Source organism: Manis javanica, chromosome 2 (genome assembly GCF_040802235.1).
Source record: "Manis javanica isolate MJ-LG chromosome 2, MJ_LKY, whole genome shotgun sequence".
In the NCBI taxonomy this organism is placed as follows: Eukaryota; Metazoa; Chordata; class Mammalia; order Pholidota; family Manidae; genus Manis; species Manis javanica.
The window spans coordinates 154,386,662-154,409,634 of NC_133157.1; the positions used below are offsets into that span (position 1 = coordinate 154,386,662).

At 39.6% G+C, this 22,973-nt stretch overlaps 1 protein-coding gene, 1 long non-coding RNA gene and 4 other non-coding genes across 8 annotated transcripts in view; 4 read left to right on the top strand and 2 right to left on the bottom strand.

Moving 5' to 3' along the window:
- Window positions 1-2,359, top strand: part of DNAJC5B (DnaJ heat shock protein family (Hsp40) member C5 beta) — a 60,755-nt gene extending 58,396 nt beyond the window's left edge. Inside the window, exon 4 of the mRNA XM_017659678.3 lies at window positions 1,015-2,359. Coding sequence (XP_017515167.1) covers window positions 1,015-1,109 — 95 coding nt within the window. The 3' untranslated portion in view covers window positions 1,110-2,359. The remainder of the gene's footprint in view (window positions 1-1,014) is intronic.
- The window catches only part of LOC118968307 (uncharacterized), a 98,450-nt gene extending 83,634 nt beyond the window's left edge, over window positions 1-14,816 (bottom strand). For 2 of the 3 annotated variants that reach the window (XR_012128216.1, XR_012128215.1), the window contains exons 1-2: window positions 14,203-14,816; window positions 6,660-6,785 (exon numbers count right to left, since the gene is read on the bottom strand). This is a non-coding gene — a long non-coding RNA (uncharacterized lncRNA). Of the gene's footprint in view, window positions 1-4,660; window positions 6,070-6,659; window positions 6,786-14,202 lie in introns of those variants that run through there. The other variant, XR_005055919.2, reaches the window with a different exon arrangement.
- On the bottom strand, window positions 13,891-13,963 carry TRNAR-ACG (transfer RNA arginine (anticodon ACG)). The gene has a single exon. It is a non-coding gene; the product is annotated as a tRNA-Arg (tRNA).
- TRNAY-GUA (transfer RNA tyrosine (anticodon GUA)) lies at window positions 14,307-14,399 on the top strand. The gene is made up of 2 exons: window positions 14,307-14,343; window positions 14,364-14,399. It is a non-coding gene; the product is annotated as a tRNA-Tyr (tRNA).
- Window positions 14,817-14,923: 107 nt separating the features above from the next.
- Window positions 14,924-15,011, top strand: TRNAY-GUA (transfer RNA tyrosine (anticodon GUA)). The gene is given in 2 exon segments: window positions 14,924-14,960; window positions 14,976-15,011. It is a non-coding gene; the product is annotated as a tRNA-Tyr (tRNA).
- A 129-nt stretch (window positions 15,012-15,140) lies between these two features.
- TRNAA-AGC (transfer RNA alanine (anticodon AGC)) lies at window positions 15,141-15,213 on the top strand. Its single transcript has one exon. It is a non-coding gene; the product is annotated as a tRNA-Ala (tRNA).
- The last annotated feature ends 7,760 nt before the right edge of the window (window positions 15,214-22,973 follow it).

Sequence of the window (22,973 nt, forward strand, 5' to 3'; positions counted from 1 at the left end):
GTGCTGTTATGAATGTTCTTGTACATTTTTCCTGTTACATGGGTACTAGAGTTTTCTAGGTATATATACATAACCTAGGTATATCCCTTGGTTAAAGGGTTTGTACATCTGATTTGGTTTTCTGTTGTTTTTACTGGCTCTCAGTGTATGCATTGTTTCTACATGTGACCTTTCCCTCCTTCCTTTTAAATCTCTCTCAATCTCCCTCTCTCTCCTATGTCTATTTATTTTTACTATGAATTCATGTTTCCTACAATTTTTTAGAGATTCTTTGAGGCCTGAGTTGAAGATGGGTGTTTCACTTCTGCTAGGTGCTTGGGAGCACATCTTGTACTGGACTATTTTAAACTAAATTATCAGCCTGAGGTTTCTTAGGACACACAGGTATTGTAAATTTGGTCTGCCACTATGTATGTTCCTTGGCTTGCCATTAAACATTTTTAGGGGAGCTCTTTCTTCCGTCATCTCAGCATGAAAACTCAAGACTAACAAATTTCCTTATAGATACAGGAGTATGATGATTTTGAGTGTGCATACCCATTTTGAGTACTAGTTTTATGTGGAGAGCTTCCTATAAGATTCTTCATCTAAGCAAGCTCTGGATTTTGGCCTCTTTCCCAACCAAAGCCATATGAATTATGTACTGCACAACTCTGGAGGCATATTTCATATAGCTATACACTGACTCTATATGACATTTGTGGTGATCTTGTTCTCATCTGCACAAGATGATGAAAAGTAATTCTCAATTCACCAGGTTCAGCCACTGTCTCAAGGTGAAAGCTGGGTTCAGTGCTTTGGTTTTATTATTCTGTAACTCAAAGAACTTAAAATGAAGAATAAAGATAGTGTTTCCTCCCCTTTGAAGTCCTTTAAAGGGTAGGTATCCTGAATATCTTATGAACTGAATTGATTTGCCTATCATCATTTCAACAAAATACCCACCACCCGTCCCATTAAAGGAAATGTAACATGATAAGAGGATATTTATTGCTTTGCTTTGTTTATTTTTAGATGTGGACTTTCCAGTTGTTCTCCAGCCTACAAATGCAAATGAGAAAACACAGCTAATCAGAGAAGGACCTCGAAGTTATTGCACAGACTCTTAATATTGAGCCTATTGAGGGTCCATGGTATCTTCTCTTGATTCAGCCATGTCTCCAGGTGGTCATGGAGGGAGTCTCGGGGCATGAAATGCTGTGAACTTTTCCACATTTGTATTTTACTTCTAGTTAGGGAAAGATGATTGCTACATAATTTTCTCAGTATGCAGTCTCACTCTTTGAGTAGAATTCCTAATGAAACACATTCTATTTTGAAGAATAAAGGCCTGAAGAGTTGTTTTATGCTCTTTGCATGAAGTAAGACAGTGGAATTAGATAGGTTTTCTGAGCCTCTCCTTTATGTGATCCAGACCTCATTCCTTACAGTATTCCAAATAGAAGTCACTTTTCATCTATTTAACTACATATTATATTCATATCTGCCACAATATCATTAGCAAAATATACAGGATATATATATTTAGGAGGCATTTTTGTGTGTGTGAAATTTTTTTCCTGTTGAGATTTAGTATGGCTACAGAAATATGTTGAGGCCAGAAAAAATTGTGAGATAAAAAGATAAATCACATTATTTTAAAGCATACTTTTGAAAGATTAAAAATTATCATTTACTGAAAACTGACAAGTAAAAGCAAGAAGAAACCGGTTTTGTGTGTACTTTTAGATTGGCATAAAAACAAAAACAAAAACAAAACTTCAACCTGGTTAAATGTTATAAATAATACAGAAAATCATTCTGAGCCCAAACCAGTCCCCCAAAAATATGTTCACCATTTTTAAGTAAATTAAGTTTTATACAACTTACTATGGGATTAGACTTACTATGGGAAAGAAACACATGAGGTGAAGTGCAGAATTCTAAATTCTATAGCTTAAATTTAAATTTAATTGTGTATCACTTACCCTATTTTTGGTGGGATTAATTACATTGACCAGAAAATGCTCAGATTTGTGCATGTTGAACATTTAAGCTCAGAGGTCATTTCTGCTTTTATTTGTTTGATCCTTATATGCACCGTGTGATCAAAACCAGGTGCTAAAACTGTGTTCTAAAATAGTACGGCAGCAAAGTTTTTGTTTTCTCTAGGTCTTTCCTAGTTCTTTATATAATGTTGCAATTTTAAAGATCTTGTTATGTTTTTACATAATATTGCATAAAATGCCATTTTCTTTTTGTTTCTCCCCCACCCCCCACCACCAAGTTGTAGTCAATTGAGGCTAAATATACATTGTAAGTGAGAATTGGTGTTATAGCTCTGACAGCTCTGAAATCATTAAAACTCTGCTCTAACTCATGAGTTATTAGAATTTTTTTTTTATCGACATAATCAAGTAGAAAAAGCCCTGGTTTGAAAGTTAAAAAAACTGGTTCTAATCTAAGTTCTCACTACCTAGTCCTGTGACCAAGTGAGATAAGAATAAAATGGCTAGTAGGTCCATGACTCCATTTTCATATCTGCTTTGACCAGATGAAATAGCTGAGGTGAAAGAACTCGAAAAAGTCAAGTGTTTGACAAATATAAGATGGTTTTACATGAATTTGTATATGTTTATACACACAAACGTGTGTGACGCGACTTATGTATATGAACCCTCTCATCCAACAAAACCCACAGAGATGCCCAGCACTAACAGCCCGTGACCAGGAAGTACTTGCAACTCTGTATTCAACAAACAAGTGCTACTTTCCATTTGAAGGGAACATAATAAATAGCCCTGTCTGTGGATAATTTGAGACACTACATTTCCTTTCTGAGGTCTCTAAGCAAAAGGTCAGGCCTATTTTTGAAAAGCAACCTGCCAATCACAAAGCTTCTTTCTTTCCCAGACTTCATGTTTCTTTCTCACACAGAATTTTTTACTTCTACTTCTGGCTTGCCCAGAGTGCTGGGAGAAGAGTGGTTAAACCAAGAACTGGGCATCAATCTGAATCAGGTGGTAAAGTTGAGTTCCTAGAGGGGTTCTGGCCAATGTTCCCCACAAAGGGCTAATCTGCTTACAATGATGTGTGAAAAAAGCAAGCACATGAGTGCCTGTGAATGAGGGAATACATTCTACAGGTTGCCCCTCAGCTACAACAGGACTAAGGATCAACTCTTCATTAGGTATCACGTCAGCAGGACCTGTTATATGGAATCATCTGCAGTTATTCTGAATCCATAAGCATTTCCACAGAGAAACATCAAGGGAAGAAGAGTCCTCAAAAGTGGGACTCATGGCCCCAGTTCATGCAGGGTCAAATGAACTGCCCACTTCAGTGGCTTGCTACCTACTCCTGGGCTCCAGGCTATTCAGAGTAGGGGATTTCATATTTTCATACAAGGTTTCATAGGCCATCCATTTATTTATTTTTTCTCTCTTGCATCAGGACATAACAAAAAACATACATACATACATACACACACACACACACACACACACACACACACACTTTTTGTTACCAAAATATACTTATTTTAATTCTTTGAGACTAAATGACATTCTATTCCTACATTTCAAACAGTATATATGCTAAAATACATTTGACATGGCCTAGCCTGGAAAAACATTCACCTGCTAGTGTACTGCCTGATCTTTTGACCTACAGATAGGGTTCCAATTAATACCACATGGTCTCTGAAGTTGGCACAATAATGACCCCCCAACATGTGCATGTCTTAATTCCCACACCAGTGAATATATCACCTTTCAAAGCAAAAGGGACTTTGAGGATATGATTGTTAAGGCCCTTGAGATTGGGAGATTATCCTGGATTATCCAAGTGGGCCCAATCTAATTACATGGGTCCTTAAAAATGGAGAGCCTTTCCTGGCTATGGACAGAGAGAGAGAGAGAGAGGTGACTACATAAGAATGGCCAAAGATGTACTTTGAAGATGGAGGAGGAAGGGGACCATAAGCCAAAGTGTGCAGGAAAGCTCTAAAAGCTGAAAAACTTGAAGATGGGTTTTCCTCTAGAGCCCAGAAAGAAACGCAGCCCTGTGACCACCTTGATTTTCACCCAGTGGCACCCACATCAAACTTCTAATCTCCAAAACTGTACAAGTTTAACACTGAATCAGTGCTCCTCGCCTGTTTCTTCTTGGTCCTTGTCCCTTACCAATTACTTATTTTTTTCACTCCATCCTGAGTCTCAACTTTTCACCTTCGTCCCTTCTCTTCCCTGTTTCTTAGTACTCCATCTCCTTCCTTGTCCTTCTCCTGTGTCCACTTTTCTTCCATTTGACCCTCATTTCTCCATTTTAATCTCCAAATCTCTCTGTTCACCACTGTCAACTCTCTAGCTTCACATTTACTGGTCTTTTTGATAAACTGAAGTATTGTGAATCTACTCCAACTGGTGGGGGAGGGAGAGATAGGAAATAGCCTGGCTAACAGAATATTTTTAAAGAAATGCTTCCCCCCCATACCTTTAAGCACAAATAATCACAATGCTAATAGGCAAAGGGACACCAAGGGTATTTTTCAAATAATTCTCTGAGTGTACTAACACATAGAAATAATTTACAGTGACTACACATATTATCTAAATGTATGGCAAGGTAATTTATTGAGATTTTGTTTTGTCCTTAGTAAGACTCAAATGGATATGGGCTCTCTTTCTGAGTTTCATCTTTAACATGTTACTTCCTTGCTACCACACACTTAGAGGTTAAAAACAAAGGTAGAGAGACACCTGGAAAACGACCACTCAGGCATTTGTTTAGTGGCTTGGACCGTCAGAAGGTGTGTGCTGAAATCCAAGGAAGAGAAGTAGCCCCATTCTGATGGGCTTCTGGATGAAAGATGGGTTTGGGAGGTTTGAGGGGAGTTTCCAGAGTATTATACACAGGAGTAGACACAGGAGAAGGACAAGGAAGGAGACGGAGTACTGAGAAACGGGGAAGACAAGGGACGAAGGTGAAAAGTTGAGACTCAGGATGGAGTGAAAAAAAGAAGTATTTGGTAAGGGACAAGGACCTATATCAGACTTAAAACAGCGCCTGACACATGGCAGTCAGGGAATATTTGTTAAAAGACTAAATGTTTAAAATCTGTGTTGTAAAATAGGGAAATTGTTACCAGTTAGAAACATAAACACTGCTGGAATCCTTAGTTTTTAGGGAGCCCAGACTTGTGTCCCCACAGGGGAGAGCCCCTATGATGAGAGAGCACTTGGATGCCTGGGGGACAAAAGGAAGTCATGGCTTTGTAGCCATAACTAAAGATTCATGTGTCCACATCTGGGCCCTGAAAGGAACCATGCAGGACTGGACATAGAGACCTCAGGAGCAACAAGGCTGGAGCAAGACTAGGGGCTCAAAACTCACTTGGAGGACAAAGACATGAAACCCTGCAGACCCCTTACATCCTAGGTAGGGGAGAGACTCTCAAAACCTGACTGAGGTGAAATTTCTTTCAAATTGTCAAACTGCAGCTCCAAGTCACAGTGAGATTAATTTACAACATATAACATATTTAGAGCATGAAGGGACTTTCCCCAGTCTTTCCTCACATCATTTTGCTGCGGGCTTTCCCAGACCACTCTGCCTAGACCTATGCCATTCCCCACCTCACGCTCCCTATTCTCTTCTACTTTTTCTCCTTAGTACCTTTCATTAACATACTTTTTATCTTATTCTCTGTCTGCCACACCACAAGAGCAAAGTTTTTGTCCATCTTTGTGAATGCTGAGTCCCCAGGACTTAAAACAGCACCTGACACATGGCAGTCAGGGAATATTTGTTAAAAGACTAAATGTTTAAAATCTGTGTTGTAAAATAGGGAAATTGTTACCAGCTAGAAACATAAACGCTGCTAGAATCCTTAGTTTTTAGGGTGGCTTAGCATATTAAATGCTTGTATATGCAAACATAAATTAATACAAAAATAAATGTGTTAACTTGGAGCCAGTCAAGCCCCTGACCCAATTACAGAGCTGTCTTTTTAAAATTTTCAGCAGACTGCTCTCTCTTCCTCATTGATATGAAGGTAAACGTCCATTTCCAGGGCAACTGTCCTCCAACCTAAGAAAAAAGTGCTTATTCAAGAAACACAATTCTTACTCTTGTTAAAACGGTTTGACCCCCCTTTTTCCAGCCTGTAGCCCTCCAGAGCACCTAAGTAGCAATCATCTTTACATTATTTCTGAGCAGTTCCAAACAGAGGGCCAGAAATTAAAATTATGTATAACCAGTGTCTGTAAAACAAAGCCATTTCCAAATCATAGATGGCTCCAATTAGCAGTGATTTTAAGATCTACATCTTAGAACTAAAAATAGAGTAGGAAACTAATAAATACTTGTTGATTGATTAAGTCTTACAACATATGCCATTTCTGAGAAAAGCTTTTCTTCAAAAGGAGGCTTAAACATGCTCAGTGCCAAATGAATGGGTGTGATACAACTTTTTGGAGTTTTCATGCTATTCTAGGTTGTCCCCAAGAAGCAAAACTCAATTCCTAGAATTAGGTCAGCAGTTACAGCTCTTAACATATTCTGCTCACCACTGGGCCGCTAACTGAGCTTTCTAATTGTGAAGAATCTGATTATCAGCTTCTCCTGAGAGCACCCCCAGGCACATCCATGTTTGGAGGGCAAGGAAGACTAGATCTTACCTAGTGAGGGTTTTTTACTGTTTACTTCTGAATAATTTGGTCTGGTACCCAAGCATCTTCACTCCTGAGATGTTGTCCAGATTCATCTCTTCTCAGATAAGTTTCCTCTATAACACACTTTCTTTCCTGGTGAAGAACAAAATTTTTAGTGCAAATGTTCTCTGGGAATGAAATTACCACATTTTCTTAAATTTTTAAAAATAATTATCTATTTGGGCATGTATACATTAACTACACACTAAACTGGCATTTTTCAGGACCATTTATTATAATTGCACAAAGCAATATTTAAAGCAATATTAAAGCTAACTTAGTGTCTTGCCAATGGGTTTCAACTCTGGGCAAGTTCACTATGGATTCAGTGAAACAGGAATGACAATGGAACATTCTTGGGGCGAAAGGGTTTATTACCCAGCTTGTTCCCCCAGCGATAGGTCCAGCACTGGGTAGAGCTCTTTATATAGTGACTCAGCCAATAATAGCTAATTGCCTATGGGTGTGGAAGCAGTAGCCTAGCAGCAGGCCCGTTACATCATCAAGTAGTTTAGGTTCAGCTGAGGATCCTGGCCATAGAAACCTTCACTTTATCCACACCATAGATCTATAAATTCTGTTCCCTTATTCTGATTCCATAAGATCAGGATGAGAACACTTGCTATTATATATAAAAACAAGACATTTCAATGCCATTCATACAATGAGATGTATAACCTTTCCAAGACAACTTTAATGTTATCCATTCATAATAAAAGTGAAATTATACTCCAATTTCTTCACTGTACAAAATAAGGTACAAATTGTGCAGTTTCTATTTGCAAAAGTATACCATTACTTAAGCCAGGCTACTAAATTAATAATCCTTTATTATTCATAATACAAAGGAAATACAACTTGGCAAACTTTAACCTTTTTGAAAAGAATTTATATGCCACCATTTAAAATAACTGTGTGTTTGTGTGTATATGTTTATAAGGGTGTGTATTTTGTAGCAACTTATTTTGCTTCTGGTGGTCTACGTCAGTTTGCCTTTGTGAAAAGCACAGTACCCTCTACACTCAAGATCTGCCTATGCTTTATCTTTCCCTTTGGCAACTCACCACTATTGAGCCTAAGGTGTATGTTTATTGTCAACTCATTGTCTGCTCCTTCAAAATGTGTGCTCCATCAGAGAAGAGCTTTGTTTCTGTTTTGCTTATTGTTACATCCTGGCAATAGAACAGTGCCTAACACATAGTAGAGATTAAATAAATGTTTGTTTAAGGAATAAATATGCATCTCTGAAGAAAACTCCCTGTGACATCCTTCCCCAGCCCCCTAAATCCTACTATCGGGAAAGACACTGTATGAACTAGATAATAACCCCACTTTCCCTAAGTGTAAAAGAGTGGAGGTGAGTTTTCAGGGGCTCAGGGAGCCCTGGGAATTTGATGGGTCTGTCTTGTCCCTATAGGACAAATGGTTCCTGTTAAGGGAGATGGAAGGTTGGTCTCATTAAGATCTTTTGATATAGTCATTTTACGTAATTCAAGGTTTAATTTGGGTTAATAATACAGTCAATCTTCATAATTCACAGATTCCATATTTGCAAATTTTCCCACTTGCTAAAATTTGTTCCGTGGTCATTCACAGACATACACAGAATGGTGAGAAATTTGAGTTGGCTGTCACATCTGTTCTCAGCTGAGGCAGGACAAAGTGATAATGCTGCCTTCTTGTTTCAGCTTATTTACTATAAACAAGTGCCACAGTTTTTGGAGCTTTGTGGCTTTTATTGGTGATTTTATCATTTCAGAAGTTAAAAGCATAGTGCTTAAGTGATGTCTAATGTTCCTAAGTGCAAGAGGTTATGATGTGCCCAATGGAGAAAATATGTAGATAAACTTTCAGGCAGAAGTAATGCTGTTGGCTGTGAGTTCAATGTCAATGAATCAATATATATTAAATATGTCTAAACAGAAACATACATAAAACAAGGTTATATATTGATCTCTTAATAAAAATGGTGTGAACAGAGGCTCATGGGAACATAACCCTGCATTTCCCCTAGGAGCAATGGTTCAGTATTCACTAAATAAGTGTTTGTGGTGACTTTATCAAACCTAATTTATGTGAATAAAAAGAATCTACTTTATCTCCCATGGAGTGCTCCAGAATGGTTCCTTTTCTGACCTTGGAAACATTCTCTTTCTGGTTTCCTGCAGTATCCTTCTTGGTGACGTATATGTTTACAGAAAGACACAGACGAGGAATCAGGAGAGCTCAGCACTGCTCCTGCAATCTGGAGGGTCACCCTGAAATAAACTGCTTAAACTTTCTTGGTAGAGCTTCCTGATTTGTAGAATGGTTTCTTCAACTGAAAGGAAGACCTTAGAAGTTTCTTCATGAGCATATGTTTTAGGTATTTTTCAATTAAACAGGGGATTTTTGTTCTTCAGGTCTTAGGGTATCTTAATGTAACTTTTGTGCAGTACCCCTGTTAATTCTACAGATTTGATTTTGGGGTTCTAGAATAAGAGGGTTCCCTTTAGTAATGGAACACTTTGCTACTCCCAGAATGTCCTGCTGTCACCTGACTTTTCCTGACATCAGAAACCACCTTCCACCTCCTTCCTCCCAGGGTTTGCAGTCCCACTCTTTAATTCAAGTGTCTGTCTGGGGACAGGGAGACCAAGTAGCACCAAGGAGAAAGTCCTGCTGGTAACTCAGGAGATGTGAGATCTCAGTGCTCAACTCTGTTCTGAAGGTAAGCCATTTCACATCTTTGAGCATCAGTTCCTTCATTTTTAAGCAATTTTTTTTATTGGATGTAGTAATAGATGACAATTAATGAGACTGTCTGCCTGTGTATTATATCAAATAACTTGCATACAGTTAAAAATGCAAACAATACCAAAGATTGCAGAAAAGAAAGCAAATTCCTCTTTCCTTACCATCACTATATTAGTTTGCTAGGGCTACCATAATAAAATACCACAGACTGGGTGGCTTACAAACAAAGATTCATTTTCTCACAGTGTGGATGCTGGAAGTCCAAGAAGAAGGTGTTGGCAGGTCTGATCTCTTCTGAGGTCTCACTCCTTGGCTCATAAATATGCACATACATTTCTGCTATCTCTTTCTCTCTCCCTTTGTCTTAATCTCTTCTTATAATGACACTAGTCATATTGAATGAGCCTCACCCTAATGACCATCTTTTCATTTAATTACCTTTGTAAAAGCCCTATCTTCAAATATGGTCACTTTCTGAGGTACTGGGGGTTAGGGCATCAATAAATTTTTTTGAGGGAGAGACAGAGATTTACTTATAACACACACCACCAGTTTCTAAAAATTGTGCCAGAATTTCGGTTTGCTTTATATTTGGACCATGAGTTCCTTATAAAGCTCTTTCAAAAGAAATTCCTAATTACCTTTGGTTTGCTCTATCATATCTCTAAGGTCTTCCTGGACCTTAAACACATTACTTGTGAAAGAATCTACTTTTTGAAAAATCCTCTAACCTTTTTTTCCTAAATTGTCTAGATTGCTTTCTTGGCTTCTGCATCATTGTCAACCTGGGATTTATTTTGAGTTCTTTGTTGGGCCCCTTTTTTCTTAAATCCTGTGTACTACTCCTCTTCTGATTCTTATTTTATTTTACTGAAGTACATCTGTCACAGATACAGATTTGTAGCTAGATTGCCTTTCAAGAAAGGACTCACTGCCCAGTTCCAAGGAGGAGGTTCACTGACAGCCTCTAGGTGTTATCACCAGGTCTGCACCGCTGTCTAACAGCTACTCCTACCTAGTCCTGAATCCTCCCCTTCTCTCTTCACAGCTGGTACCCCTCAGTAAAAGTTTGCATCTAGTTCTGTGTCAGCTTCTGCTCCCTAGAGAACCCAGTCAGTATAACATCCTCTACTAATGTCTATTTTTTGTTTCAGAAAGGAATCATGGGCTTTAACCTTTATGAGACTCTGTAAGTGTGTCCCCGTCTGTGATTGCTACCTTGATTGGTTATACAAGCCTAGGTTCAAAATTATTTCCCCACAGAATTTTGAAGGCCTTGCTCTACTGTCTTTTAGCATCCAGTATTGCTGATGAGAAGTCTGATCACAGGCCTTATTCCCATTCCTTTGTAGCTAGCCTGTTTTTTGTTTGCTTTTGTTCCCATCTCTGAAGGCTTTTAGGGTTCCCTCATTGCTTTTAACTTTCACATGCTGTGTCCAGGCATGGTTGTTTTCATTCGTAGTACTTGGAAGGCCCTTTTGATCTGCTGACTAATGTCTTTCTTCTATTCCTTCCCCTTCAGAGTCTCTGCTTTCTCTTTCTGGAACTCTGGAGCTGCAATGTCTTCTGGGTCTATCCTTCATGCTTTTACTTTTATATTTTCTTCTCTCTGTATTCTGGTTTCCTCAGAGATATTTTCTACCCTTTTTTCTATCTCCAAATTTGATCTTTAGCCATGACCAATGTTTTCCCCTTAGCAATCACACTTTTTGTTTTCAAGAACTCAATTATTCTCTCATTGCTCCTTTTAATATCAGCTTGTTCTGGTGCTTATTGCTGCAATATTGTTTTAGATGTCCCTGAGGATATCAATTAGCAATTGAAAAAATAGTTCTGTACTATTCCCTGCATTGCCCCTGAGTTTCCTCCTGGCTCAGTTCCTTTGTTTGTTCAGCTCAGACTTTCTTTTTTAAGTTTGGCCTTGGGGACAAGCAGGCCTTTTCATTAATGGTGCCTCAGTGGACATAATGGTGCTGGTCCAATATCCCCCAAAGTGCCAACTCAAAGAGGGTCTCACTCTGAGAGTGGGGTGGGCTGGCTTTCTTCCTCTCTGTGTCTATGATTATTAAGCTCTAATAATCATTGCCTCTCTTCCCAGCCCTATACTCACCGTATGGGCTCCCACAGGCAAATCTACTCTGCTTAAGCAGGTCTCCAGGCAGCTCCACCTGGGGAAAAATGCAGTAGCTGCTGTACAATGTTGTGGGCCTCTGACCTTTTTGCTGCTGCCTCTGTGTCTGGGGCCCTTTTGGAGCTCCATGGGGAGAAAAGTCCCATCTCTGTTAGCTTCTAGAATGTGTGTTCTGACCTGTGTTTTTCTCCATTTTGAGCTATGGGTCCATATAATCTCATTTGCTTTCCACACACCATAAATTAGTTAAAATCCCAGGTCTGCTGATCATATCTCTGTTGTTTTGCATGCTGCAATAAAACTTTTTCTTTTGTATATCTTTATTATCTTTTCACTGGGATCCTAGGAAGGAAGGGAGGTAACCACATGGAGAGAGGTGAGCCAGCCCTGACCACTGCATGTAATCCAGACCCCAGGACTCAACTGAGGGACCAGGGATGAGCACCTAACTGAGGCCAGGACAATGCAAAGTTTTGCAGTCATGACTGAGAGAACTGAGTCTCTGGTTGATACATGTTTTACTCCATTCAGGATGCTATAACAAAATACCAGATTAGGTGGTTTATAAACAGTAGATATACTTATTTCTCACAGTTCTGGAGTCTGGAAATCCAGTATCAGGGTGCCAGCATGATCAGGTTCTGGTGAAGGGCCTCTTCTGGATTGCAGACTGCTAGATTTCTCACTGTGTCCTCACATAGTGGAAGGAAGGTGAGATCTCTCCTGGCCTCTTTTATAAGGGCACTAATCCCATTCATAATGGCTCCTCCCTCATAACCTAGTCACTGCCCACAGGCCCCGTCTCCTAACACCATTACCTTGGGCATTAGATTTCAACGTAAGAATTTTGAGGGGACACAAACATTCAAGCTACAGCAATAGACTGTGAGGGAGAAAGGTCAGGAACTTTGGGGGTGGGAGGGCAGCACCATGTTTCCAACCATATGCACTAGAGAAGCACAGAGAGGAGCTGAGAGGCACTGAAAGAAAAACCACAGAGGGCCCAGTTATATTTCCTGCTTGGTTTCCCTGAGACACCCCTCTACCAGTACAGTATCTCTCCTGCTTACACTAGTTGCGTGAACTTCTGTCACAAGTGAAAGAACCAGAAATCATCCACCATCTTGGCCCTCTCGGAACCTGTTACTCTGATCTCCCTGGCTGTTGGGGAAGAGGGGGCATCAAAAAGTGGATTGACCAAGGGGCCAGGGTTTCTGCCAACAGTGCAATGTTGGCCATGGCTGCAACTAACCAACACCTTGCTGGCCACCCTCCTAAAATCAGGAGAAAGTATGAGAAGATGGGAGGCTCTTTCTTCTTAGCCTAGCGTACATAAACTTGGCTGGAAGGGTGCAACATATCTCCTCAACTTCCCAGAGAGGTAATTTTTTTTTAAACTATCAGAAACACTATTTAAAGATATATCAACTTGTTACATGAGAAGTGGCAAAATGTTCACTAGGAAACAAATAAAACCCATCTTCAATTTGTTCAAATAGTCTGTGCTTGCTCCCCCAGCTGTTTTTACCTTCTTTAAAACGTTTGTAGAGTCCTAAGGAAGCTAATTTACCATTTAAATACTAGCCTTATTTCCCTAACTTCACATTTTCTCTTCCCCAATTTACTTCTTCCCGAACTGTAAAGCGATTTTGGGAATTGCTGTCTTACCTGAAGAGATTTAAGACATAATTCTAAATTCCTGTCCACAAATAAGATCAACATAATAACTTCAGATTAAAAACTCAGGTTTGTTCAAACCAACATATGCCCTCTCGTAAGACCCTTGCGGGCAGGACCCAGGTCAGAACATGGTTTTAATGCTGTGCTTACAACCGAGGAGGAATTCCGAACCTTTGTTACAATCAACTGTCAAACGGAAACCTGATCAAAAAGACACCGTAAGTAACCTTAATTTCCTCTGCATTGTCGCGGATGGCTGGGGCAGTTTCTCCAGTGACTCAGTGACCGTGTTGTTTTCATTTTACAAAACCAAACGAATTAAACTGCGGTGGGAGCAGCCCTGGGATTTTCACAAGCCTCGCCGAGGGCATTGCGGTATTCTCTTCGCGGATCCCTACCCGGAGCCCTCCAGCCCGCCCGGCTTTCCCGGCTTCCGCGCACCTCTTTCATCCCCAGGGGGGTCTGGCGACTACCTCCCCTTAGTGCTCGTGAACCTCTCAGTACCTGGCAGGTTCCAGGTGGCTGTATTGAGGATTGCTCCTATAGGCCCTCAGAACTCTAAATGCGGTAAATTACTTTTGGTACTTGTGGTGTGGGGAACCGGAGGGGAGTCATAAACTCTGGTTTTAAAATGTTAAATTGACAAAAGCGCGAGCCAGGCAGGAGTCGAACCTACAATCTTCTGATCCGTAGTCAGACGCGTTATCCATTGCGCCACTGGCCCTTCACGCCAAAAGGGATTAAGGAAATATACAAATTATAAAGTTCTACGGCCCACCTGACAGTAATGCTAAGGGGATCAGTAAAAGAAATGTGTACCAGATGTGTGTGAGGGGGGGCGTCGGAGTTGCTGAGTCTTGACACCATAGGCCCTGGAAAAACTAGTTCAGAGCCCTTTCCTGGCTTAGAATCCCCCCAACCCAGAGCTAGGTTACGCGTTAAACAACACGGGCACATACCCACCTCTATCTTCGTGGTTACACATATTTGATTTGACCACTAGCCAGTGGTTTTACACATTCCGTTTCCTATGTGTTGAACCTCAAGAGGCGCCGGGTTATCTCGTCCCTTCGATAGCTCAGCTGGTAGAGCGGAGGACTGTAGTTGGCTTTCCAACAAAAGAAATCCTTAGGTCGCTGGTTCGATTCCGGCTCGAAGGAGACGCACGATTTTGTTTTCTTCCCACCAACGTGACTCCTGGTTCTTTCTAGGAGCACGCTGCTCTAAATACCTTTGCATCCTAAAGTTGGAACATTTTGCACTTTCGTTCCAGTTTGGGCCTATTGCGGTATACCCCCTGAAATCTTTTGCGAATCCTTGAAGCTGTACCTAGCTAGGGTCCTAGTTCCAAGCGTGAGTCTGCGCCGGGCAGTTGGCTACAGGGTCAGCTTTCAGTTTATTCTCTACCGTCAGGTTTCCCGAGCCCCGCGAGTCACCGATGGAAGGCGAACGCGAGTCCCCGGCCAGCCGCCGGCTCCCCGGGGCCCGGCCTCCTTTCTTTTTTTCCGAGCTCCCGGCAGGGTCGGCCGCGCGCGCTCTCTGTGAATGCCCCGAGAAGGTGGGAGGTCTGCGGGAAGTATCCGATATTCTCGGCAGGAAATTACGAAAGAAACGGGGTAGAAAGCACACGAAACCTAGATGACTAAACGTTATAGACAGAAATCGAGAACGCAGCTTCCTGTATCCTTCGATAGCTCAGTTGGTAGAGCGGAGGACTGTAGACTGTAAGTTCGGACATCCTTAGGTCGCTGGTTCGACTCCGGCTCGAAGGAAAAGTTGACTATTTTGTTACTTTTTACTTAGTTATGAGACACGTAAAAGGTGTGATTAATATTATTTATTTTCGTTTTCATGTCCACTAACTTACCTAGAGGAAGATTAAAGCAGCTCTGCCCAGCTGTGGGGGATTAGCTCAAATGGTAGAGCGCTCGCTTAGCATGCGAGAGGTAGCGGGATCGATGCCCGCATCCTCCAGTTTTCTGTTTTGGTTTTTTTTTTTTTTGTACTATCTTTTCTTTGGATTCTAATTCAACTGGAAGTGGAGCCAAAGGCCATTAAGCAAGTGAGCAATAGGGAGAGCTGTAGAACTTCCGAGACTAGGGATAATGCGACAATTTAATCTTACAATTTAAAAATATTAGACCCGTTTACTTTGGGAAGTTCATGAAAAAATTTTTTTTCTCTCCGAAAATAGTAACAGATTATAGTCGTCTTTGTTGCTGCTGTGACTGATTTGTGATTGACGGCTGAATTCCAGGGTCCCATCAGAGGCTAAATCGCCTATATTTAGGGGGAACTGACAGGCAAACAAAACAGAAAACTTGGAAAAGGACTCTGGCTACCTAAAACTTGCATTAAGCAGGGGAAGCTAGAACTATTCTGCTCCATCTCAATTCCCCACAATGGGGTCCCCAGCTCTGGACAGATCCAAGATCGAAAGGATAAAACAAGGCATCCCTGAAGAAAGGCCAGGCAGAGGACAGAGGCCCTGAACCAGAGGCTTGCTGCTGGAGGGTTCTATCGCCATTTTCCTCCTGGGGAGTAACTGAAGAATTAGAGACCAGCACTTGAGTGGTAACTAACTGAATAAAAGTTCTATAGAAGGGTGCCTTTGAATCTAGTCTATTCTGTAAACAAACACACATACATGCTCACTGAAAGATTCAGAAATTGAGAAGAACACACACAAAGGCTTTTCTGGTAATTCTCCCTAATTTTTGAGAATATAGTCATTAAAAAGCTGTTGAAACCCTACTGCAGTTCTCAGTACAAAACATAAATCTAGACAAAGGCAGAAATATTACCTTTTTTTTAAGGATCACAATAAGTAAATGATAATTCTTTCTCCCATGTCCATTTTAGGTTCTAGGCAACCTGTACATTATTTTAAATGTACAGCCTGCTTCGTTTTTTGGTATACCTTTCATTTTCTAGAGCAGTCTCCATTTTTTATCTCATTTTATTCTTTTCAATAAAGTCTTTAAATTGAATGTATATTGATTCACTTAAAATATATCATCCTTTTCATGACAAATTTACAAAGTAGGGAAAAAGAAACCTTTTATCATGTGACATGTCCCTGCTGCTGTTTGGGATGATACGTATTCTAGCTGGCTGACTGGAAGAGCTGACAGCAAAACTATAAATGACTGAAAGAGCAAGAACTGCATAATAAGTCAAAAGAATAAGAAGGAGCTCACCCAAAAATCTGGGTGAAAAACATGTTTGGGGTATGTGAGCTAGTCAAGAACTTGAACAATGTCTTAGGATCAGGTGTGGAATGGAATTCATATAAAAAGTCTAAAGGAATAAGCCAAAAGACACTAATGCATAATAGTCAGTCATGTGGACTGTAAACCCTCATAGCCTTTCTTGGCTTCATTCCCTAACTGGGTGACTTTGGGTAAGTTGCCTACTTGACATCTTGTTGCATCCATTTCCTCATTTGTAAAATAGGATGATAATAATAGTACTACTAATATATAATACTATACTATAATACAACTACTTTTAATAGTTTATTATAAGTACTATATAAGTACTATTATTTATTATAAGTACTGTAATAAAACTACTTTTAATTAAGATAAAACATGTAAAGCTCTTATTACAGTGTCATAGAGTAAACACACAATAAACACGAGCTGTTTTCAGTACACGATAGAGAGAAAGCCTGGAGGGAATATTCTTAGGGTTTGTATGTGCATTTATATAAATATATATGAAAATGTAGGAAAGAGATGCATGGATCTACTGCACAGGGAAGGTAAAATAATTCTTAAAATACAAAATAATGGTTAAATAAATTATGGTATGACCAAATAATGAAATATGTGCAGCCATTTAAATTAATATATTAAGAACATCTATTGATAGGGGAACTGTTAATAATAGAATGTTAAACGAATAAAGTAGGTACAGAGCAATATAAGCAATAACAATTTAAAGCATAAATTACCTGTAGAAAAGACTGGAGAATGAATTGAAATGTTAATAGTGAACTTTACATAGAATTACTGTAGTTTTTCTCTTTTTAAAAATTTTTAACTATTTTCTAAGTTCTGCAATAAATGTTTACTGTTTTTAATTAGAAATATAATGAATTTAAAAAATAACATCTATCATTTATTGGCATTTTTACAAGCCAAGCACAGGTCTAGTTACTTTATGTATATGAACTCATTTATTTCTTTTATACAGAAAATACCAGACCCAGATGGCTTTAGTAATGAATTCTACCAAATAATTCAGGAAGAAATAATACTAATTATACACCAATATCAGGAAAATTGAAGAGGGAGTACTATCCGACTTATTCTATGAAGCCAATATAGATGCAAAAATTTTCCACCAAATTTTAGCCAGTTAAATCCAACAATCTATAAAAAGGAAAATACATCATGACCAAATGGGACTTATTCCAAGAATAAAGACTAGTTCAACATTCAAAAATCAATGTAATTCATTATAATAAACAGACTGAAGAAGAAATTTCAGTAGATGTAGAAAAAATATTTGAAAAAATTCACCATCCATTCCTGATTTTTAAAACTGTCAGCAGACTTGGAAGGGAATTTCTTCAACCTGATAAAGAGCATTAATGAAAACCACATAACTAACATTATATTTATTGCATGAATGCTTTCCTCCTGAGATCAGGAACAAAGCAAGGATGTCATTCTGGGGTGTCTAGCCAGTGCAATAAGGCAAGAAAAATGAAATAAAAGATCTCCAAATTGGAAAGGAAGGTATAAAACTATATTTACAGATAATCTCTTTTTTAAAAAATATTGATTATATGTTTAAAGAATAGTTTGTATGTTTTGGATTAAATAAAATATGTTAATAAAATTAATTTCATTTGTTTCTGTTTTTTAATGGGACTATTAGAGATCTTAAATAATTTATATGGCTCATATTTGTCACTCACATCTTATTTTTACTGGTCAGAGAGGTAGGTAGGAGCCAGATCATGTCAGGCTTTAGGGACCACAGTGAGGATTAATGTCTTTATCTAAGGGGTAATATGACTATTAATGGGATTTAAATAGGGAGTGATGAATGAGAAATAGATTGCAGAAAACAAGAGTGAATTCAGAGAAATCAGTTAGGAGGCTGAGGTGGAAGGGAGGTTGTGGGGGATGGTATGTGCTTAAGGTAGAGTCAGGAAAGGCCCAGCCAAGGTGAGGAGTTCAGACATGGCCATTGAGAAGCTCTTAGGCTAGAGCATTTGCCACTTGTTCGGACTGTCATTGTTTATTTCTAGCATGTCCAATATGTTAGTTTTCTCAGAGATTTTTATGATTAATTAAAATTTATAAACAATAGATTTGAAGGAGTAATTACCAAGAAGAAAAAAAAGCTTTCAGCCAGAAGTTCGCAAACCATCTAATGAAAGACATGCCATAGTGTTAGCTTCCATTAAGTACTTTTCAAGTTAGTTAGTTAGTTTCTCTTTGATTTTAGACTCTGTAAAATGTTTCTTCTAATTAAAAATTTCAAAATCACACATCCAAGCGGCCTATTGTCAGATGGACAGCTAAACTGAAAAGATCGACATGTAGACAGAAGGAAAGTTAAATATTTTGTCAATGTCATGAGGCAAGTTCCTGGTATAAGAAGATGCAAGAATCCTTTCACTGGAGAGAGTTCTAGGTTATATTGTACTATATTTGAAGTAACTTTACGGTTATTATATAATGCAAATTCTTATGGCAAATAATGGTTACAAGGTTCTTTTGGGGGCCATATCATGAGCTTCAGGATACCAAAATAAATAACATTATATTCTACATAGGTCTCTTGTGGTCAGATGGGCCGTATCTGGCAGGATTGATCAACAGGCAGCCTGGCTCTTGGAACACCAGTTCATCCAAATCCCAAATAAAGTGCTGCCTTCTCTCCAGTGGTCACAAATGGTGCTATTACTGATTGAAGGACAGATGGATGGATGGATGGATGGATGGATGGATGGATGGATGATTGCAAGGAAGAATTAACAACCTCCTTGTCTTAGTTTAAAAGGACATGGTCTGCACAATATTAAGTGTTGACCTTTGTTGTGGCAGGGATTAAAGTGATTTTCAGGAGATTTAATTTGTGCTGGAGTTGATCTGAAAGTCTCAGTCCACTCATGCCCTTGTGTCCCAGGCTAACTAAACTTCCTGCTTCGTCATCCCCCAACTTCCTGCCTTCATATTCACATCATCTGGTGATCTTGCCCTGTTTTAATGATTTAGTCAGCCACCAGCTTGCCCACTTCTGGTGGGTATAAAAAGGAAGAATTTTCCTTCCTTTTTACATTAGAGGTTGAGCCGAAAGCCAAATCAACCTTCTAGTTCCTCTTGTTTTCTCTTCCTTCGGCCAGGGCTACACTCTATCCTTCTCATCGCTTTACATCAAACTATACCTATTTTTCACTTTCCTTTAGCTCCACCTTTCATATGACCATAAATCCTCTGTTTTGTTTGATGAATGACTAGCTCCTTGAGCTAAGCCTGGATTATTTTCAAGTACCTGGATTTGCAATTACCTGTGCAAGAGACAAGGAGAACATGGGTCATTGAAATGCTGAGGACTTTCTGGACTGCTCAGGAAGCTAGCACTCCTGACACTAATTCCCTGGGGTTTTTCTAAGGTCTCCTATTCCTAGAATGGTCTGTGTTGTATTGCAAGTTGGGATAAAAAATTGATGTTGGTCTTCTATTTTGGAGTTCCTTATCACCCAGACCAGACGTACAAAATCCACCAAGAGGGTGACTGAGTTCCTGCTGGAGAATCCTTCATATACATTCCAATTTTCCCCCAAGATTTTTTTATGTCACATGTTCTAGAGTTGTAAGTCCAATATGGTAAGCACTGGCCACATATGGTTGTTTAAACATAAGTTTAAATTAAATAAAATTCAAAATTAAGATCCTGAGTTGCACTATATACACATTTCAAGTACTCAACAGCACAAATATAGAACATTTATGTCATTGCAGAACATTCTAATGGACAGTGTGCTGTGGAGCATGGGTGTGGTACAACTTTATGGGCAAGGTCATGGGCTTTGTCATCAAAAGATGTGTCTCTGAATCTGCTTCACAACTAGCAGCCATATGACTCTGGGATAGTCATTAGATTTGCTGAGCCACAGTCAGCTTAATGAAGATAATAATACCTGTGACAGAGAGCTACTGTAAGAAGTGATTGGAACTCTACATATTTATCATGTTTGTTGTGGTGGTGTAGTACACCCTCTTTTAAAACCCTCTTTTCTTCCTTTGTAAATTAAAGAGCATATTGAGATGTACATTTCACTCCTATGACCTGACCCCTGAAGTCTCGGTCCCTTTGGCTTGGTAACTAGAAGTTGAAAGAGGTCAAACGTCTTCTTTTTCTACAGTCATTGCTTAGAGGTAAGCACAGTGGTGGTTTGGTTTTAGCTTCTTTATGTGTCTAAATGTATTTCTGCACCAGTCTAGTGAGACTCAGGGATGAGAGTCAGTCAGGGCTTCCACCTAAGCTAGCTCCCAGTGTAGTTGCCCTCACTTGGTTTCAACCCCCTGGTCCTAGTAAGAGAAGGGACGAAGTCATGTGTCACTCCTATATGGTCCAGGATACCATCAGGACACTCAGCTGGTTTTCATGGCTCTGTGGAGGCCAGATCCACTCCAAATCCCAGAGTCTTGAAGTTGACTTCAATTCTGACTTAGTTCCAGAATTTTCCCTCTCTCCCAAACATTGTGAATGACTTGGGAACAGACTAAAACTTGCTGGTTCCTTCCTAGAGCTGAGTGCTTCCCCCAGGTCCCACTCCCAACTCACGTGTCCAGCCTATGGACTGCCGGTCTCTAGAGTAGGGAGGAGCAGGAAACGGACAAAAGAGAATGAAAAAGGGAAGGTGATGTTATCCATCAGTCTGGCTCTTATTCCTGTGGGATTCTTGCTTATTTCCTGTTAGCCTCCATGGTCAGATCAAAGAAAAAGTACAAGGCAGAGAACCAGAAGGTGCAGAAAGAAAAAGAGGAGAGGATAGGGATCAACTTCACATCAAATAACTGAATTCAGGATTCTCAACATCAAAATTAATATTGTTTCAGAGGTGTATTTTGTCCTTACAAACATTGCTAAGTTAGGGTATGAACACGACTCGTTTATAGATAAAAGAACAGAAATCCAGATAGGTGAGGTCAGTTTCCCAAGACCACAAAGTAAGGGAGACATGGAAGCCGCACAGGAGGCCTGTCCCCTGAGTCACTGGGCAGCCTCTCACCACATCATTGGTGGTTGCTCAGACTCAGGGCATGGGAGTCACCTCTGTGGATTCTAATTTCATAGCTGAATCCATTTCCTCCTTTCCTTTCCCACTGCCATTGCCCCATGCCAGGGTGTCCTGACCTCTCTGCCTAGGTAATTGGCACTAACTTTCTATCTGGTCTTTAGCTGGTTCACCATCACTCTAATCTACCCCAACTACCACTGTGAGATTAATCTAACCAATGCACAGGTCTCATGGAAATGTCCCTGTGAGAAACTTTCAACAACTTCCCGTTGCCTAATTTATTAAGTGTGAAAAACTTTTGTCCAGTATTCATGCCCTGCCGATGTGCCAGCAGCATGCCCTGCACTCCAGTCCAAAGCACCATATGCTCTGAGCATTCCCACACTCCTGTGCCTCACTGTCTTTCCTTATGTGCCTTCTCTTACAAAGCCCCACTTATATCTCACCTAACTACATGGCCATCTGTTTAACTTCCTTGGAAATTAATTCCAACACCTCTCCACCCATGCAGCCCTCCTGATTCCTCCAATTCTGAGATTCTGTAGCTCTTTATTACATTCTGTTTTCTATTGTGGTTCTGTATATGCATGTCTTATTTCCACTATTAGATTGAGATCCTTGAGGACAATGACCTGTGTCTTGTTTATCTTTCAATCCCCAGAGCAGAGCACAATGGAGACACATGATAAACCCTCAATAAATGTTTTTGGAAGGGATGAATTCCTCTTTTAAGGACAGTCTCGCATACAATGGACTTTATTTATTGAAGTGCTTTCCCTTAGGTTGCAAGGTTTTTTATTGTAGAAACTTCATCTTTCCTAGAAAATAATTCACATCCTGTGCCCATGTATCAATAAACAAAGTTAACTTCCTAGGCTAGGTGAACCGAATTAACTCTAAAAGACTTTGAACAATTCCCTTCTTCATCAGAGTTGCTAATATTGAAAGAAATAACAAAACTCTCTAAAGATCCCTGAAATGTTTATGAATTCATATAACTTATCAGTTAATAGAGCTTATTAGTTTCCCGATAAATTCTCGGTGCACACAGCACCAAGACCACACATAACTAGTCATGCCGACCTACTCTATTGTTGATCAAGGGCACACTGGGGCATGTTAAAAAAATGTACTCCTGTTGACGTCTTAAAAATAAAGCGGAAATAAAGCTGAAAGTTTATCATATATACACAGGCATATATTTCTTTTTCATTATTCATCTGACTTTAAATTTTTAAATACAATATATATTGACAAAACAGTTGTTTCACGAAATCCTGCCAAATATCCAAATCGATATTCATGACTCAAGAATGGACAGAGTTTATCAGAAATGACCAAGGATACTAACATTTAAAAAATCTGCTTGGAGCAGGAAGCAAGCACGAAGGGGTATTGTAGGCATTTCAGGAAAGACAGAGCCAGGGTTTGGGAGCAGGCCTCCCTTTTCCCTTCAGTTGGCACT